General features: G+C 40.8%; 1 protein-coding gene across 6 annotated transcripts in view; it reads right to left on the reverse strand.

The window, feature by feature from the left end:
• Positions 1–20723, reverse strand: part of LOC135197790 (arginine-glutamic acid dipeptide repeats protein-like) — a 168192-nt gene that overhangs the window by 71227 nt on the left and 76242 nt on the right. For all 6 annotated transcript variants that reach the window (XM_064224907.1, XM_064224908.1, XM_064224902.1 and 3 more), the window contains exons 11-15: positions 12337–12417; positions 6807–7047; positions 5189–5529; positions 3910–4008; positions 1359–3775 (exon numbers count right to left, since the gene is read on the reverse strand). In XM_064224907.1, the coding sequence (XP_064080977.1) occupies positions 1359–3775; positions 3910–4008; positions 5189–5529; positions 6807–7047; positions 12337–12417 (3179 nt within the window). The remainder of the gene's footprint in view (positions 1–1358; positions 3776–3909; positions 4009–5188; positions 5530–6806; positions 7048–12336; positions 12418–20723) is intronic.

Below are 20723 nucleotides of genomic sequence, written 5' to 3' on the forward strand. Positions count from 1 at the left end.
CCAAACGGATGTTGTTATCCAATTCGATTGTACTTTTCTCGTTCGGTTGTTCATGGCTGTACACGTTTACGCAACGAGTGTACTGTTAAAACCATACTTTCATCATTCTCTTTTGCTGTTTTTGAACTTATGCAACAATAAAATGGGATAAAGTTAGGCTATTATAATTTGGTCTCTCATAAAATCGTAAGATGAATTATCGTAACTTGAACACTACAGCTACCTGTACACTGTATAAAACCTTATTATATCTTTACATACTCTAGACTCCCAAAGGACTAAAGCTAAGCTTTTATCACTTTAGTATTTATAATACTATAATGTACTGTACAGTACTATAATGAATAAACACGATTTTACTTATTGCACCATTGCGGGATTACAGTGCCATTTGACAGATCTAAGGCACTGTTACCTGGTCTAGTATTCTGAAAGAAGCTGTGCGGCAGCCGTAGGCTTTAAAATTGCTTAGCGTCGACGGCCAGGAATGGAACTCCGGCCGCTAACCAAGGGCCGCCTGTATCTGAAGAGTTTCTGCACCTACAACCTACTACACAATGAGCGAACCCCAACATAAAAAACATCGAAGATAATATCCGGGCGTTTATGTGCTTCTTGTGATATCCAGGAAATCTCAAAGCACGTTTACAATAGCGCCCAGAAATTCCACACATAACAGATTCAAAACAACAGGGGGCAAACTAAATCAGCTTTAAAAGGACGGAAGCAAAGCACGTCCTCTCTTAAAGGCAGTAAGAAAATAACTGGATTGGAAGAATAACTAACAGGGTCACGAGTTAAAGAGGGGTATGTGGGTGGCACCACATAACTCGTGACGTGACCAAGCACAGATGCCAATAGTCCCTTGCGTACACGATTTCTTAACTTTACCGGTTTCCAGCTGGCGCTAAGTATTAATCCTAATGTTAAGACCGAAGGTTTGGTTCGTATATGAACAACTAATAGTTGAAGTACCAGAAAAATATTAAAAATGAAGTCATTGTACTCACTTTTGAAACCCAAAGGGTATAATCAACCCAACCACCACTATACATACTTTGTATTTTAATTGTCCAATATTTCTTAACAAAGCACAAGCATTCAGTTTCGTGTCTTAAAGGGTTAAGACATGCTAAAAGACAAAGGTTGTACCTATCATAAGCAGCAAATGGATAACCAAAGAATGATGAACTAATCACAGTTTAGACTATAAAGATGAAATAATACAGAATTATTCTGTTTTATGACTAAAATAAGGAGATCTAAATAAATAAAGATATTTTAACCCTGAAACCCTGTACACAAAGAAAAGTTGAAACTCTTTAGGAACATGAAACACAAGAGAGAAATGAACTCACATTGCACTTTCAGATCGATGAAATTCTGAATCCTCAATCTTGGGCTCTGGAGATGGCTCCCTGTGAGATGGAATATCCTCCTCTCCATCATCATGATCTTCACCATCATGTGCAGGAACTCCAGATCCTAAGGGAGCAGCAGGGCCACCAGGATAGGCAGGATGACTTGGTGGTACAGTTGCAGGCAGAGCTTGAGTTGTTGGGGGTGGAACAGCAGCACCAGGAGTTGGCTGAACTAAACTGGGAGGTATGCTTGGGGGTTTTACAACTGGTCCTGTGTGAGCAGCAGGTGGTGTTGGTAAAGGCTGTGGGGCAACCGATGCTACTGGAGATAAACCTGGAGAAATTCCTGGAAGACCTGTTCCAGAAGTTCCAGGACGCAAGCCAGGTGGCGCTGTTGGAGGCTGACTAGATGAGAGTTTACTTGGAGAAGAAGAAAGATGAGGAGGAGCTCCAGAACGACTAGAAAACATTGGAAGTCCTAGATGTGGAGGTGTATGAGCTGAATGGGACGACGAAACTTTTGTATTGGTAGACGAGGTAGTAACAGTGGAAGTACCAGTTGTAACATTCATAGGAACAGGGTTTGGTGAAGCTCTGCTTGTACTGGATACTGCTGGTGAGGAAGGAGCAGGGCCTGTACTACTAGGCCTTTGAGAAGGAGACTGGGGTCTATGAGGTGGGGGACGAGGATGGGCTCCATACTGGTACTGCATTGGAAGATGGTAACCATAAGCTGCATAGGCATAAGGATAAGCTGGATTAGCCAAATGATGAGGTAATGGTGACAGGGCAGGTGGTACACCAGGGGGTAGGGAAGAGGCTGATGGTGGTGGTGGTTTTACTTCTTGACGGGGTTCTGCTTTAAATTCTGCTATAATTTCAGGTCTGTCTCCTCTTTCAGCTTTAATTTCTGATTTTATCTCTGATTTTATTGGCTCACTTTTGTAACTTTCACTTGATGGTATTGGTAATGGTTCATATTTCAACTTCTCAGGCTTAGGTAAACTTTCAGGCTCTCGTTTTACTTCAGATTTTATCATCCCAGGTATAACGGGATAAGAAGGCATTGATGACATTCCATGAGGTATGACAGGCATCACAGGATGCTGTGGTCTTGAAGAAACTGGCTGTGCAGTTGTTGATGCAGGTGGGGTTCCAGGCATACTTACTGTATACAGACCTGGACCAGGGCTAGCCCTGGCCATAGAACTAGGATTTGGTGATGTTTGAGTCACTGATGTACTACAGGGAATGGGTCCTGCCTGAGTATAACTATGAACAGAAGGTGGTCGTACTACAGGATGGATACCAGTAGGATACCTCATTTCGGGCTCAGGTTTAATTTTCAATGATTTTTCTTGGGCATTTGGTGATGCCCCTGGCACACCAACAAGAACACTATGAGGTACCCCACTCACTGGGGCTCTAACTACCGATCCTCGTTCTTCTAAGGCCACACTAGACACAGGCCTTGATGCACTTGTTACAGTTGTTGCTGCCATTGATGTTGGTGTTGCAAGCCCAACAGAAGCTACAGGTGCTACAACAGTCAGTGAGGATGGTCTTGAAATTCCAGGATTCACAATCTGGTGGCCCGAAGGAATACGTGAGGTAGTAACAATAGGTCTTGGTGAGCTCTGACTGGTAATACCACTCACTGTAGTTGTGATAGCAGAGGATATTATTACAGGTTTTATATTGTTAGCAACTGTTGGTGGAGTAGAAGGTGCTGGAATAGAATGGCGGCCAATCACTTGTGCTTGTACTGTGGGTCCACTGTGGGCTGGAGGAGGCACTAAATTTCCAGGAGATAACCGTGGGACATTTGCTGGTGAAAGAGCACCTTGCACCACACCTGCCCAAGTGGGTTGTACCAGAGAGGGTGAAGCTGTTACTATGCAGGCTGTTGTCGGAACAACACTAGGGGGCAAAGGTGAGCTTGAAACAGGCCTTACAGTTCCAGGAGGAATTATAGACCTGACTTTGGTTGGCGGTGTTTGAGGAGGAGATGATGCAATACTTGCTGAAGCAGACATAATGTGGGGTGGTACTGTAGGTGGAGGTGAAGGACATACTGCAGTAGGTGTTGCTGTAGAAACAGCTGTAACAGCACCTGTCTCTGTTGTAACCACTAAAGGGGTAGGGGTAGAAACAATGGTAGTTGTGGAGGTTGTAGTAACCATAGTACTAGTAGTAGCTGCTGTACACACAATAGTTGGAGCAGTAGAAGTAATGGTTACAGTACTAGTTGTAGTGGGGACTGATGATATGGATGAAACACTGGGAGGTTGAGGTGGAGGGATGGTGTGTAGCTGTGGTGTTGGTGTAGATGGTGCAACGGATGACGGAGAACTTGGGTCACCACTTCCACCATCCCCTTCATCAGAACTTTCTTCTGAACTAAGGCCTGATATCTGAAGAAAATAAGGTAATATAAGAAAATTAACCATGAATTGTTTACTTTAAAACAGCTACACAAGAAATGTGTCAATATAGTTATTTTTTATGGAATAAATTAAACTAAGCAAGCACAAAATACATGACTCACATCATCCCCATTACGCTTCCGTTTGCTAGGAGTAGAGGGACGTGATGTCTCATCTGGACCTCGGCTACGTTTCAGTCTTGGACCATTCTTATCATCAACCTTGAATAAAAATGAAAACTTGGTAAACGACCTAGAAAAGGCATCAATCAAGAAATTTTTATCTCTTACATAAATTTTGGTTACCTTGTACTAAACAATCAACAACCATCTCAACACATCGAATTTATTTCAAAACATAACCAAGTGGATGCTTCACCTCTGATATGAATATCAATATCAGTAATTGTAGACATTTTAGCCAAAATTACCATTCTGTATATTCAGTCACCGATACTACAATACACTGACCACTACTAAAACACAAGCAGTGACCTCTTTCAGTTTACAGACAGTTTAGGGTGTTTAGCCTCCTAATAAGTTACTAAACCTGTTAAGTAATGAGAAACCAACAGAATTGCCTCTGCACCAACCCAAAGCTGGTGTAGCAATTGTGCAATAAATGTCTCTCTCTCTCTCTCTTTCTTCCTTCTCTTTTGCATTGCTGTTTCATTGTAACCTGGGTGGGGGGGGGGGCAGTTTTTTGCAAGCTGCTCAATATGGTAATAAATGCAACATTACACTAAGCATAAAATATTATATAAAAGTATCTGTTCAATTATGTGTTTGTTTGTAGGGTTCATAGTATATTCAAGAGGCTGCTGTTTGCCTTTTGTTATCACAGTTTTAAAAAACCTCGTAATCATTTCACTTAAACTTTGTATGTTAGTTATGACAGCAATGTTGTCAATTTGGTATAACATAAATTTTTTTTTTTTAAATACTTACACTATCCAAAACACAACATCTCTTGAGCTACTTAAGCTTAGGATATTATATATCCCTGGATGAACCCTTGGGTGAATATGTAATGCACTATGTTTACCAACCATTATATATCCCTGGATGAACACTTGGGTAAATATGTGATGCACTATGTTTACCAACCATAGTTATATTAATTTCACCCGAGGATAAAATAACAATACACAAGCAAAAGAGAAAGAGGGAGTCGATAGACAGACACACATTCATACAACTGCATAAAGAACTGCAATTTTCACTCTGCTTACAAGATCATTACATTTAGTACAATATATTGAATTGAATTTTTCTGGACTTGCACATAAAGTAAAAAAAAAAAAAAAAAAAATTTGTTAAGACTGTACAGTTAAGGTGGTACTTTTAATTTTTTTCTACCTTCACAATACCAGGATGTAAGAGGTTGCATTATGATTCTCACCTTCTTTGGTGCTGGAGAGGCAGAATGCCTAGAGGTCCTTCTGTCTGGGGTTCTTCTATCTGGAGTCCTTCGGTCAGGGGTTGGACACTCATCTGTTATATCTGGAGTATTTGCACGTGAGCGTCTGGCAGCACGATGTCTCGTGCTGATCTCTTTGGTACGAGTCCTCGTCCTCATTCGTAAGTCTTCTTCAGTAGGTGTTGGAGGTGGACGACCAGACCCAAGAGGAGGCTCTCGTGGGTTTGTGATGACAGGTAGATCACCATACCTTTTGAAGTGGATTCTACATTCATAACATAAAAGCTGTTTGTCTTTCCCAGCATGATGCCAATCACGGGATGCTGAAAAATGGAGATTGATCAAGGGAAACTTCAACCTTAGCAGAAAACACATTTGACAGTCAAACGAATGCAACATGCACCTCACAGAGATGCTTATTATATGTTGCTCAACAGAATTAAGCAAAAAAAGGAATTTAGAATGAAATATACAAAGTATGGAAAAAATGAGAAAATGGAATACAAATGGACAGAAAAAGACAAATCAATAAATATACAAACAAACAAATAACACCATAAGGTAGAAAAAGCAAAGAATATAACGTGGCATTTCAATGCTGTTAATTAATTAAGAGCATAACCATCAATAACACTACCACTGAATTATTATTATTAATAGAGTTAGTTTTTCCAAACCTCTGAGTCTGAAAGGATCTTAAGTAAGTTATTATTTCAACTGGTCTGGAGATGCTCATTTTGACCTACAAGTTGTACAAGAAAATGCCTTAGAAGCTTTGCTACTCATGTTGTAACTAGTTTGATTCATGGATAAATTGAAAATGATAAAGGTTCCATCACACTTTCCTTTAGTTGATTTATTTCCAAAACTTGCCATTCACTGTTGGTTGAAGCTACAACATCCACATATATTATAAAGCTGTCCCTGTCAGTAGGTCATTCTTTCTGGTTTGAAAAATGCCATAGTTCAACCATGGGTTTCTCTGCTTCAAGATATTATCAGATTCATTATTCTATAAACATGACAGGCTTAAGACTGCTTTATCTGCAGCCTCATTTCCCTTTGTGTTCCCCATGAGCAGGAATCCAATATATTTCAACATTTATTCAAACTCTTGTAATCTATGGAATGTAAACTTAATATGGGATTTTCAAGACATGAAAATAAGGCATATTTATATGTAATGGGACTGCAAGCATAGGCCTGTACTACTCTCTACAGCAGACATGGGTATTGACAAATAAAACATGGGAGAATTTGAATAAGTGTGCTACAAAAAGCTTAAGATTCACCCAGTAAGAAGATATACAAGACTTCAGTCAAAATAGTAGTAGTGAAGAAAGGACCAGGACAAGGAGAGCCCAAATATCATGGAAAAGGGAACACAAGAAGACTTACAACAGATGGGAGTTCAGGTTAAAAGTCTACAAATGAGAAGAATGTGGAAGGAAAAATACATAGCAAACTTAAAAGCAAAAACTTTAACAACAATAATGAAGTTAAGGCTCAACTATCACATATGTGAAAAAGTACAATAATATGTATAACACCAATATCAAAAGCATAACAAACGACTAGAAGAGTAATAAACTTTTCTTACATGTGGTGTAACAATGTCTGCAATGATATCCTTGACGGTCTTTAGAATCTGAGTCGTCTGAATCATCATCCTTTTCTGATGCCGAGGAAGGATCTAGAGGATCACTGGGACCTGTGTTGCGCTGAGCTCTGGGTGTTCTAATTCTCCTCAAAACATTTTGACGACGATGCCGTCGATGCGGTCTTTGGCCAGCTGCCGCAGGAGTCTTCTTCCACAAATAGTAGAAGCACACCAAATCACTCTAAAAGAAAATATACATTATGAATAACACCTATCAAATAATAATAGAAAACCTACAGTAACTCTGACCTTACTGTTTGCTACATGGGAAAAAACAAGCACAGTCTGATAAATCTCATTAAGGCCGTAAACATTTCCCATAAATACTTCAGCATTTTGTATTGTGATCATTATCATAATATTAAGAAAAAAATCATAAGACCTTGGTAGCAACATCATGTAACTACAGGACATACAACACCCTCTAGTGAATTTGTTGAAATTTTATTTCCTATCAAAGATAGATACAGCCTACACAGCACGATATAAAATGCACTAACTGTCCAATACCTTTTACTCTAATATTTACATTCCCCCTAACAAAACAAGTCCTTGGTGTAAATCCTAAACCAACCTCAATAAAAACATGTAACTCTATAGTGTGGTGAAGGCTCATTAAAAGTTTTTAATACAATCTAATAAGAATTTTTGAGCTACCTAAAAGTGAATTAGTCTTTAATAGATACAGTCATTTTGATGCACATCCCATATCATTTTTTAAGTAAACATTTAACTGAATAAAATATTTTAATGCTCTAAGCATCTGGGGGCGAGACCTAACTATTCCAAAAAATATAATGGATCAAGAACATATTTCTGACATGAGGATGCTAATTTATATGTGGTTTATTTTCCTTAAAACTATATCAAATTACCGATACTTTATTGAGAACAATAGTGTAAAGGTTACAGTTCACAACATGCCTTTTAATTTTAATTCATTGTCTTTGTTCTTATTCTGCCCAAATTCTATAACTTTACCCTCTTTCAATTTCCTCTTTGAGTCAGGACAAATCTTTCAAGGAATACAGAAATATGTCTTGTGAGAATAATACATGGCAATAATAACCAGATTACAGCTACGATTCTTAACTCCTAAACGAATTCATAACAATAATAATCCGACCAGCGAGTTAAAATTCTTAATTCCTAAATTATCATCATAATGAGATACGTACTTGAAATTGTTTACCCCACATATGGAAAGCATCAAAGAGCTGGAACTACTCTCCAACAAGGAATGAACTCTAGAGATTAAAAGTCAGAGTTGGAACTACTCTTCAACAAGGAATGAAATCTAGAGATAAAAAGTTAGAGCTGGAACTACTCTCCAACAAGGAATGAAATCTAGAGACAAAAGTTAGAGCTGGAACTACTCTCCAACAAGGAATTAAATCTACAGATAAAAAGTTAGAGCTGGAACTACTCTTCAACAAGGAATGAAATCTAGAGACAAATGTTAGGCTGAAACTACTCTTCCAACAAGGAATGAAAATTTCTACAGAAAAAGAGTTTAGAGCGGGAACGTACTCTCCAACAAGGATAAACTACAGATAAAAAGTTAGAGCTGGAACTCCTCCAACAAGGAATGAAAATCTTCAGATACAAAGTATGAGCGGACTACTCTCCAAGCAAGGAATTGAAATCCAGAGATAAAAGTTATGAGTGGAACTACTCTCCAACAAGGAATGAAATCTACAGATAAAAAGTCAGAGCTGGAACTACTCTCCAAGAAGGAATGAAATCTACAGAAAAAAGGTTAAGAGCTGGGACTACTCTCCAACAAGGAATGAAATCTAGAGATAAAAAGTTAGAGCTGGAACTACTCTCCAACAAGGAATGAAATCTACAGATAAAAAGTTAGAGCTGGAACTACTCTCCAACAAGGAATGAAATCTACAGATAAAAAGTTATGAGCTGGGACTACTCTCATACAAGGAATGAAATCTACATATAAAAAGTTAAGAGCTGGGACTACTCTCCAACAAAGAATGAAATCTACAAATAAAAAATTTAGACTGGAACTACTCTTCACAAGGAAAATATAGATACAAAAGTTAGAGCTGGGAACTACTCCAACAAGGAAGGAAATCTAAGAAACAAAGTTAAAGCCTTGGAACTAACTCTCCAACAAGGAATTAAATCTACAGATAAAAAGTTAGAGCTGGAACTACTCTTCAACAAGGAATGAAATCTAGAGACAAAAGTTAGAGCTGGAACTACTCTCCAACAAGGAATGAAATCTACAGATAAAAAGAGCTAGAACCTACTCTCCAACAAGGACTGAAATCTACAGATAAAAATTAGAGACGGGACTACTCTCCAACAAGGAATGAAATCTAGAGATTAAAAGTTAGAGCTAGAACTACTCTCCAACAGGGAATGAACTCTAGAGATTAAGTTAGAGCCAGAACTACTCTCCAACTTGGAATAAAATCTACAGATAAAAAGTTAAGAGCTGGATCTACTCTCCAACAAGGAATGAAATCTAGAGATAACAAGTTTAGGAGCTGGAACTAAATCTCCAACAGTAATGAAATTTACATAAAAGTTAAGACTTTGTGGAACTACTCTCAACAATGGAATGAAAATCTAAGAAGCTAGAGAAAAAAGTTAGAGCTGGAACTACTTCCCAACAAGGAATGGCAAATTACAGATAAAAGAGCTAGAACCTACTCTCCAACAAGGACTAGAAAATCTACAGATAAAAAGTTAGAGACGGACTACTCTCCAACAAAGGAATGAAATACTAGAGATAAAAGTTAGAGCTGGAATACTCGCCAACAGGGAATGAACTCTAGAGATAAGTTGTAGAGCCAGAATACTTCCAACTTGAATCAAAATCTACAGATAAACGTTAGAGCTGGAACCTACATCTCACAACAAGGAATGAAATCTAGAGATAACAAGTTAGAGCTGGAACTACTCTCCAACAAGGAATGAAATTTACAAATAAAAAGTTAAGAGCTGGAACTACTCTCCAACAAGGAATGAAATCTAGAGACAAAAGTTAGAGCTGGAACTACTCTCCAACAAGGAATGAAATCACAGATAATAAAAAAAAAAAAAACAAAAAGTTAAGAGCTGAGGGACTGTACACGATCCAACAACGGACTGGCAATTACCAGATTAAAAAAAAGAGCTAGAAATACGCTCCAACAAGGACTGACAATCTACAGATAAAAAGTTAAGACGCTGGACTACTCTCCAACAAGGAAGAAATCAGAGATAAAGTTAGAGCTGGAACTACTCGTCACAAAAGGAATGAAGTCTAGAGATTAAGTTAGAGCTGGAACTACTCTCCAACAAGGAATGAAATCTACAGATAAAAAGTTAGAGCTGGAACTACTCTCCAACAAGGAATGAAATCTAGAGATAACAAGTTAGAGCTTGGAAACTACTTCCAAACAAGGAATGAAATTTACAGATAAAAAGTAAGAGTGAAAACTACTCTCCAACAAGGAAATGAAATTAGAGGATTAAGTTAGAGTGGAACTACTCTCCAACAAGGAATGAAAGTCTACAGATAAAAAAGTTAAGAGCGGGGACTACTCTCAACAAGGAAAATTGGAAATCTAACAGATTAAAAAGTTAGAAGGCTGGAACTTACTTCTCAACAAGGAATGAAAATTCTGAGATAACAAGTTAGAGCTGGAACTATCTCCAACAAAGGAATGAAATTTAACAGATAAAAAGTTAAGGAAGCTGGAACTACTCTCCACAAGGATGAAAATCTAGAGATTAAGTTAGAGCTGAACTAACTTCCCCAAACAAGAATTAAAATTCTAAGGGAAGAAATTAAAAAAGTTAGAGCTGGAACTACTCTCCAACAAGGAATGAAATCTACAGATAAAAAGAGCTAGAACTACTCTCCAATGAGGAATGAAACCTACAGATAAAGAGCTGGAACTACACTCCAACAAGGAATGAAATCTACAAAGTTAAAAGAGTTGGACAACCAGGAGGCAAGAGGCAACTGGACAAATGCAAACATCATGGCAACTAAATAAAAACTTCATAATAATCCAGTTTTGAGCAAATAGCTTTTAATTGAAAAAGTTAGGTAATATCTTTATATATCCCTTAAAGTAATATGACAAATTTTTAAAAGAAACCGATGAAAAAGCCTCCTCCCTCGCAGGAAGCAAATTAACTCCCGAGGAAGAGCAGGCAACACTAAACAATAAATCAGCCTGAAGACCTCCCGATACTTCCAACGACGAATAGATGGAAGAAAAGGAAGGAGGCATAGGCAATACAACATTAGCATCATGGGTGTGACTGCAGAAGAAGACAAAGCATCGGGCAAGGTGATAAAACCCCTTCCCAAGAAGGAAGGGTAGAAAATCTATGATGCTTCCTGTTACTATAAAATAACTTCCACTACGCTCTAGGCCATGCATGACATTCCGGGCAGGGATTCATTACGGTACAAACATTAGCACAATGCCTACAGCATGTGGGGTGTGGGTCTGTAGCTGAAAAAGCCAAGAAAAGAGAACACAGAAACCATGAGTTCCCGGACACATATGTTGGCGAGGCCAAGAAGAAGCAGAGGAAGCCCTAACAGAAGCACACACACACAGACAACACAAAGCAAAACCGGGCAAAGAACTGGGTAAAAGGCCAAGAGAGGGCAATGGCAACTCTCACCCAGGGTTAAGAAAAAGACTTGAACGCAGTAGTGTGGGTGAGCAGTTTTTGACTGGTTTTCACCCAACATATTTTTCATAACTAACAAAGCTGCAGTCTTAACATGAGGATAAATATTCTAGCACCACCTGGAAACCGGTAAAACACTCGAACAGAACTGTAAAAGCTAGGAACTGGTGGCATCTGTCCTCTTTCACGAGTTAGGTGGAACAGCCACCAACGCAAGTTGGGCCTCATGACGTGTCTGTTATTCTTCCAACTGCATGCCCCCAACCCCCACACACAAAAAGACAAGTAATCTCTTTCATACCATCATCTTAGGCTGATACAAACTGTCCCGCCAGGGGCATTGAATGAGCACACAACCTGTAGGGCAGCCCCCACCAGACCCAAAGAAAAAGTGCCCAATGACCTATGGGCAATACACTTCAGGTAGAAGAAAGTGAACATGATATGGCGACACCACAGACCAGTATTCAATATTCTTAGTAGATAAATTTTTCTTGAATGCTAAAGAAGAACTCAGCCTTCCGAGGTCATGAGCTTTTGCATGGCTATAGTTTTGACTGAAGCAAGTGATGATGATGAATAAGCATTCATGATAATTTCTCCTATCCAGAACGAGATTGTATTCTTGACACTTTTTACTTGAATCGGCATGCGCAAATAAAAAGTCTTCTACATCTCTGTCTCAGATGTCGAGTTCTTTTTAGATAAGCACGCAGTGTAAGTTCGTTGTGACTTCTAGTTATTCTGCATACCTACCTACCATTCACTTTTTAATATTTTCTGAATAAAAAACTATTTTGGTACTTACTGTTTCTTTGTGAGGCAAGAGATCCTTGCGTATTCTGAAGAAATTTTTGCCATACTGTCGTAAACCTTTCATGAATCGCTTCTGTAAAATAAAATTATATTTGGAAGTCAGCTATCATCATATCCTAAGCATTATTTTAAGTGAAACAATGATGCAAAAGTAACTCTTCATAATCCATCATAACTTCTAACAATAAAGATGTGACTTATAAGAGAACAAAAATAACAATGTAAAAATAATAAAACTGACAAACTGAAGCTATATCCAGTTACTTATGTTTTATTTTCTGGGGCATGCTTTGAACCATTAGCGTATGAAAAGTCAATCATGCATTATCTTAGTTTGGATCACAATGACAAAAAACAGCATCTGCCACAACTGTAAATAGTAAGTACGTACAGTAATGTTGCTTTTAAATAGGACTTCCCTATAGAAGTCTTTTGAGAAACATCTAAACAAAATCATATTTACAGTCACATTTCCCTTCACATGGATAAATGGTGTATAAAATTTAATAAACCTCTGTCTCATGCACTTTTTTGCCTAAATTCCACTGGGTCTAAGTCTTCATTTATTCAAAACTTTCTCAGCCTTCCTAGAAGTCTTGGCATTGTTAACCATACCATGACATTCTTTGAGTTCTTAGTTTTATTTCCAGCCACTGAACTTACATCTCTCTATTTGTTACAGTAGTCAGTTTGTTATAAAGCAGTTTAACTGATTACTAAGCTGAAAATTTCAGCTCTCACCGGAAAACTGTTCTAAGGCTGTCCTAATAAGAGATGAGAAAGTCAAACCACCTACTAAGCAGCTTCATAGGTCCTAAGGCAAGTAATTCTAGGATGTGTGGTCAATGTAACTCAAGCAGTAGGTTTTCCAGTTCTGTCATGTACAAACCCTCAATACCAGTGACAATAAAACGACTAATTTTTTAATCAATTTGTATTTTTTATAGCTAACAAACCTGGTCTTAACAATTAGTTAATCCTCTTGTGCCAGCTGGAAACCGGTTAAAAATGACAAATTTTTAACTAATTTGTATTTTTCATAACTAACAAACCTGAGGTTTTAACATTAGGATTTACTAGCGCCAAGCTAGAATCCGGTAGAATTAAAATTAAACTTGTGAGATCCAGGGACTATTGGCATCTCTATTTCTAACCCAGTTTAGACTGCTAGAGGGGTGGTTCGAGGTGGGCCTTTACCTGTTAAGACCTAAGGTTTGTTAGTTATGAAAAATACAAATTAGTTAAAAATTAGTCATTTGTTCACATACGGAACAAACCTTCGGTCTTAACATTAGGATAGACTTTCTTATTGGAGGGAGGTAAGTCTCTATAACTGACTGGGAGTTTGCTACCTTTATCCATTTCCGAATATTAGGGGAATTCCAAGAGAATGGACAATGAACCTAGAACCAAAGATAAAAGCGAATCTATTGGTTTCCCTCACAGGGTGCTCATACCAGTCTATGGTTTATACATTATGGGAGAACAGAGAACTTTCCCTTCTCATAAACCACTCTTGTCCCTTGCATCTGGATCCACCCTCACCCCTCTCTTCCCTATTACCGAGAGGTGTGTGTTGCTACTGAAAAGTATACTATACCCTAAGTTAACTTTACAGCATGGGTGACCACCTCATCTGCATCTAGTCCGTTCCAGCATATGATGGTACTCTCCTTCATACTGCCCATAGGTAAAGGAATAGAAAGAAAGTAGTAAAGAAAAAAGACCAGTCATCCCATTCATTCTACTTTCATACCTTCATCTTAGACTAGACACAAACTGACCTGCCAGGTGTACTGGATGAGCTATATCACTTGTTGGGCCGCCACCACTGGACCCAAGGAAAAAGTGACCAAGGATCTATGGGCAACGTCTTTTAAATAAAATGAAGTGAAAGTTGTTTGGCGTTTCCAAACACCAGCTTTCAGAATTCTCTCCGCAGACATATTCTTCTTAAATACCAAAGAAGCACTCAAGCCTCTGATGTCATGAGCTCTAGCCCTCTCCTGGCTATTTGACCCCGTCTTCTGTCATGTAGGCATTCCTGATCGTCTCCCTTAGCCAAAACAATATTGTATTCGTGGACACTTCCTTCTTGTTCTGTCCTGTACTTACGAACAACCTCTGAGGTGCCTTGAGGTGCCTTGTCCTTCTTAAGTACTCTCTTGTTACCCTGACGGGGCAGAGAAGCATCTCATCTTTGTCATTGTCTACAAAGTCTACCAAGGAAGGTATGGAAAAGGAGTCGAATCTGCCGTCCATTGTTGCTGGGTTTTGAGTTTTGGCCACGAATTCTGAAACAAACTCGAATACCATTGACTTCCAACCTCTCGAGTGCTTTATGATATATGACAGGTCATGTAGCTCCCCCACCCTTTTGGTTGAAGCTAGAGCCAATAAGAAGACTGTCTTCAGGGTCAAGCTCCTATCTGTGGACTGCCTTACTGGTTCGTAGGGGGTTTTTGTCAGACTACTCAGTACCATGGTCAGATCCCAATCTGGGGCTTTTAGTTCCTTTGGCGAACATGACTGTTCAAAGCTCTTCATCAGCATGGCCAACTCCCATGAAGACGAAATGTCCACACCTTTCATTCGTAAGACTAAGGCTAGAGCAGCCCTGTACCCCTTCACTGCAGATACAGACATATGCCTTTCTGTCCTGAGATATACCAGAAAGTCTGCTAACTGCTGAATAATGGTACTGAGTGGAGACAAGTTCCCTCTACGACACCAATCACAGTATGCCGACCAATTTCCTTGGTATACTGCCGCAGATGAGTTCCTGATATTTCCTGCCATCTGAGTTGCTGCTTTTTGCGAAAACCCTCTCGCTCGGAGGAGATACTTGACAGTCTCCACCCGTGAAGCGATAGGGACTTCACCGACTGGTGGTATCTCTCCATGTGCGGCTGACATAGTAGGTTGCTCCATGGGGGTAACTCTCTCGGCACGTCTATTAGGAGTTCCAGCAGGTCGGGAACCATTCTGCCTTTGGCCATAAAGGAGCTACCAGAGTCATTTTTAGGTTCTGAGACCGCATTACCCTGTTCAGAACCTGACGGATTAGACAAAATGGAGGAAATGCATACACGCCCAGATCGTCCCAAGGGTGTTGTAGAGCATCTTCTGCTACTGCCTCTACGTCTGGGACTACCGAACAATACACTTTCAACTTTTTGTTGTACCTGGTTGCGAATAGGTCTATGATTGGCCTTTCCCACAACATAAGCATCCTGTCCACTACCTGTTGGTGCAAGGACCACTCCATTCCCATTTTCTGATCCCTGCGGCTCAACTTGTCGGCTACTGTGATTCTTTTTCATGGAATACATCTGGCCCTTATGTCTACTACATTTTCCACAGCCCACTGATGAAGTTCGACTGTCATCACATGTAACTGCCGAGAAACTAGGCCTCCTTGTTTGTTTATATAAGCTACTACTGTGGTGTTGTCTGACATCAATACCACTGAATGTCCCTTCACTCTCTCCCTGAATTCCTGTAGAGCTAGAAATGCTGCTTTTAACTCCAGCACGTTTATATGGAGTTCTCTGTCCTCGCCACTCCATTTTGCTGAAACCATCAGCTCCTCCATATGGGCTCCCCAACCTTCTAGTGAAGCATCTGAGAACAGCAAGAGATCCGGGGAGGGTTGCTGAAGGGGAACACCCACTGTCAGATTGTTGTCCTTCATCCACCACTGTAAGTCTTTCCTCACTTCTGCCGACAAGGGAATTTGCTCGTACGGGTGATCTACTATTGGTAACACAAACTCCTTCATCCTCCATTGTAGAGATCGAAGATGTAGCCTCCCTTGTGGTACTAGCTTCTCCAAGGAAGTTAGGCTTCCCAGTACTACCTGCCACTGCCTTGCTGGCTGTGTTTTTCCCAGAAAGGCATTCACCACTTGTTTGCATTTCTCTATTCTCTGGTCCGTCAGGAATACCTTGGCTTTTATTGTCTATAACCATTCCCAGATACTCCAAACGTTGACTTGGATCCAACTGCGACTTCTCCTGATTTATCACAATACTTAGAAGGTGACAAAACTGCAGGAGGGTTGCCCTGTCCCTGAGTAATTTCTCTCTGGACTTTGCTATCACCAGCCAATTGTCTAGATATCTTATTAGCCTGATCCTCTGAACATGCGTCCATGTCGACACGAGAGTGAAAACACTTGTAAAAATTTGAGGAGACGTTGTCAATCCGAAGCACAGGACTTTGAACTCAAAACCTTTCTCTGCAAGACTGAAGCAGAGAAATTTCCTTGAAGACTGATGGACTGGTATCTGAAAGTATGCTTCTTTCAGATCGATTGTCAGCATAAAGTCCTTGATCCTGACTGCTTGTAGAACCGTTTTTGGAGTTTCCATTTTGAATCTGGTTTTTCTTATAAACAGATTCAATGTTGACAGGTCTAATACTGTCCTCCACTCCTCGGTGGCTTTGGGTACCAGGAAAATCCTGTTGTAAAAGCTCTTTGACGGAATGGATACTTGTTCCACAGCCCCTTTTTCCATCATCTTCTTCACTTCCTCTTGCAGAATAATGGCCTTCTGAGATTCCTGAGCATAAGCGAGGTGAGGTAATGGCTGTTCTGTCAGGGGTGGGGTTACCTTGAACGGAATCAAATACCCAACTCTGAGAACATCCACCACCCACTGCTCTGCTCCCAGTTCCTGCTACACCTTCCAGTGATTTGCCAGGCAACCCACCACTGGTGTGGCCGAGTGATGAGAGGCACCCATCCTATCTTCTTGAGCCTCTCCCTCTTCCCCTAATCCCCCTTCCTCTGTTGTTTCTATTGTGAAAGGACCGATGAACTAACCTCTTTGGGGAAGAGGGTCTTGTTGCTCTATTAGGGATGTTATGTCTCACTGTCTTCTTCCGAGGTATTTGCTGCTGCCTTACCTCCATAGAGGTAGCTTGACTGTTAGACGTTTTTCTAACTGCCTGCTGTACCAACCTATCGTTAGTGTCCATCCTTCTTCTATCTATAGCCTCTTCCAGTATGACCTCTGGCAACAGCAATTGCGACTCTAAGATATCCCCATTCCTCATCGCTAACAGGGAATCCAAATCAACAGTGCGGCTTAGTCTAGCCAACGCTGCATCTCTCCTCATTAACAGGATATTTGCCCAAACATTGGCACTTAAATTTGTCAAGTACGCAATCGCTTTGGAACCTGATTGTAGTAATCTAATGAACAATGATTCATCCACTACCTTTCTTGTCACTCCTGAGGATGCAATCTTCGCCACTGCTGTTGACCAAAGATCTAACCAAGAAGCAGTCTGAAAGACAGAAGAAGCTGTTGCTTCTAACGTAGCAGCCTGTTGGTAAGTCATCGAAGGGCACTCCATTTTAACCTGATCTAAGGTTAATCCAGGCCTTAACCTTACCACATTAGGGTTCACTTGCCTAGACAGCAAAGGGACCATCGGTGTCGTATAATATTTCCTTTGTTTCATCATTGGAGGAGGAATAATTTTAAATGATCTATTAGATCTTAAGGAATTATCTCTTCCAGCAATCCATGCGTTTACGTGTTGTAAAACAGAGTCCGCATGACTTGAACAAGGCAATACATACGACACCTTGGTATCCTTTTTCAATCCAAATACCATGTCAATCCCTGGAGGAAGCATACTGGCCGGTGTTTCAGTTTTCTCCGAAAGGTTATTGAATTGACGAATCAAATCAATCACCTCTGCATACGAGGCCAGAAACTCTTGGTTTTCTCCTTCCTCCGGCTCTAACATACTGTGCTTCGCCACAGGGGATGTTATCTCACTCCTATCCTCTGACAAACGGCCGGGAATTTCGTGGTAGTCTGCCGCTACGGCCGCGGCCTCTTTGATCTCTGATGACCGCCGCCGCCTCAATCCCAAATAGTCAGCAGGAGAACGAGAACGACTCACTCTTTCTCTGCTCACGGATCTAGAGCGAGAATCTCGTCTAGACCTCCAAGATGAAGGCTCCCTTGAAACTGAGCTAACTTCCTCTCTATTAGGATTGCTATCGTTTCCAACGACCATCGGAGAATTCGGCCTCGATCTTTCATCCAGGCGGACAACGCCTTCCACCAACGTATCAGATGAGGTTGGTAACTCTCTATTCTTCGTTCTTTTAATAGGAGCCTTATCATCCTTTGTCCGTATTTTAAACGGACTTACGGGCCAAACTGGAACCTGCATTCTATTCTTTGCTGCACTTTTCGCCCCCAACGTTGATTTTGCCAGCGGCATCGTAGTCTTGCTTACACTCTTTGTAATCTGTATTGGCAACTCTGTGTCAGTCGCTAGTCCATTGCCTGTCGCCTCTCTTGCTCATTCGGACTCTTGCAAACGGCTTTGTCCACTAGCTTTGCGCTTACCAGCCACTGACTTCTCAACTTTCTTGCTGACTGGGATACGACAGTCCTGGTCTGAAGATGAAGAAGAATTCACTCTTCTCCTCTTAGTCCAAAGATCAGTCACGAAATCCCGAATCCTCCAACGCTTCACTGGCGCACGCCGTGACGTCATCGAACTTAGCGATGACGCCGAGCTAGAGGAAGAAGACGAAGAAGAAGACGAATCACGCCTTTTCTTTTTGTCTTTCATAGCAATTCTCTTCTCTTTATCCTGCATTTTCTTCATTACAGTGTGTACTGCCGAGTCAGAAAGCGTATTTGGATCCGCATGCAGCGAAGTAGACCGAGAAGCAGTAGTCTGTGACGTCATCGCGTCTGCCATATCGGTGTGTGACGTATGTTGTGACGTCACCAATCTTGTAGGGAGAGACTGTGCAGCTTCTGCTGGCATCCGCACGTTTGCCGCAAAACTACCCCCAACGTTCTGCATCGCCGTAAACATAGAATTTGATGGCGTAGCCGCGGCATTATTTCCCATAAATTGCAAGCCAGGGGGATGAGGAACATTCAGCACTGCCGGATTCTGCTGGAATTGTGACGCCATATAATGCAACAGCAAACCCTCCAAGGTTGGTACGCCTGGTAGGCCTAGCACCACCCACATCCCTTCCATCATACGCGCGTCAGGAGCCGGCACCTGGAACAAAGATGGCGATGTTCCCCCCATCCCTGCTGGGAACAAAGGAGCATACATATTATGCATAAAATTACCCAAAACCCCTCCTGAAGTTTCCGATAACGAATAGCTAGGAGAAACTGAAGGGGTATGGGACAAATCAAAAGCAGGTAGTGAAACATATGGAGCAGTCTGGTTTATTGCTCATACAAAAGAAGCCAGCAAGGCTTGGTCATCCAAAGAAGGCGTCACCTCCTTTCTTTTGTACTGGCCCTTCTCATAAAACTTTTTCCACTGTTCCACCGACCAACCCCGACAAACAGAACACGGATTAGTAATTGTACATACATTTTCCCTGCACCTACTACACGTCGGATGAGGATCCGTCGACAACGAAGTTAGGAATCTAGAACACGGACAGCCACTGACTCCGGGGCGTTTCCTTTGTCTCCTCTTCGAAACGGCAGAAGATCCCGATGGTGAAGCAAAAATTTCCATCTTACCACTTATGTACACTCTTACCGATCACACTCACACTGAGCACACTCAGAGAAAGAAAAAGTAATCAGGAAAATTAAAATGAAATGGATACAACCGGACAAACTGAAAACCGGCTTTAAATAAGATAGACAGTAAACACATCCTATCTTAAAGGCGGTAGGAAAATAACTGGTGGGTCACAGGACGCCAAGGGCATTCTGGGTATACATGCCCCGTGACCTGGTAGAGATGCCAATAGTCCCTGGATCTCACAAGTTTAATTTTAATTCTACCGGTTTCCAGCTTGGCGCTAGTAAATCCTAATGTTAAGACCGAAGGTTTGTTCCGTATATGAACAAACAAAGATTGCAAAGCAAGGAATCTGTGGCATCTGGCAACTCATACATATACGAGGTGGAAGCTGGTCACCGACCAGGCATAGAACCTCATGGCACATCAGTCTTTCTTTGACCGCCTTCGAGAGTAGTTGCTTGCACTTTTTCATGGATGCTAAAGGAGGAGTTATGGTGATCATAATTCCATTACTCACTCACAGATTCATAAATTTCACTGGCAAAAAATAAATCTTACCATCCCTGTGAGCTAGGGATGGGGGTTTTGGGAGAGTGCCTACACCTACCAGCAGTCATCAGCTGCCACTGCCTAGTTCTTCCTGATCCTAGCTTGGGTGTTGAGTAGGTGTGGGTGCTAATCACATGTATGATCAATCTCTAGGACATTTTGTGCAGTTAAATTGATCTGTCTCTTACCACTCATGTGTAACCTTTATGCTTATAAGGAGCAGTACCTTCCTGTACAAGAGGAACAGTAGGAACAACATGCAATGTCACAGATTGAAATGTGAGC

Source organism: Macrobrachium nipponense, chromosome 21 (genome assembly GCF_015104395.2).
Source record: "Macrobrachium nipponense isolate FS-2020 chromosome 21, ASM1510439v2, whole genome shotgun sequence".
NCBI lineage: Eukaryota > Metazoa > Arthropoda > Malacostraca > Decapoda > Palaemonidae > Macrobrachium > Macrobrachium nipponense.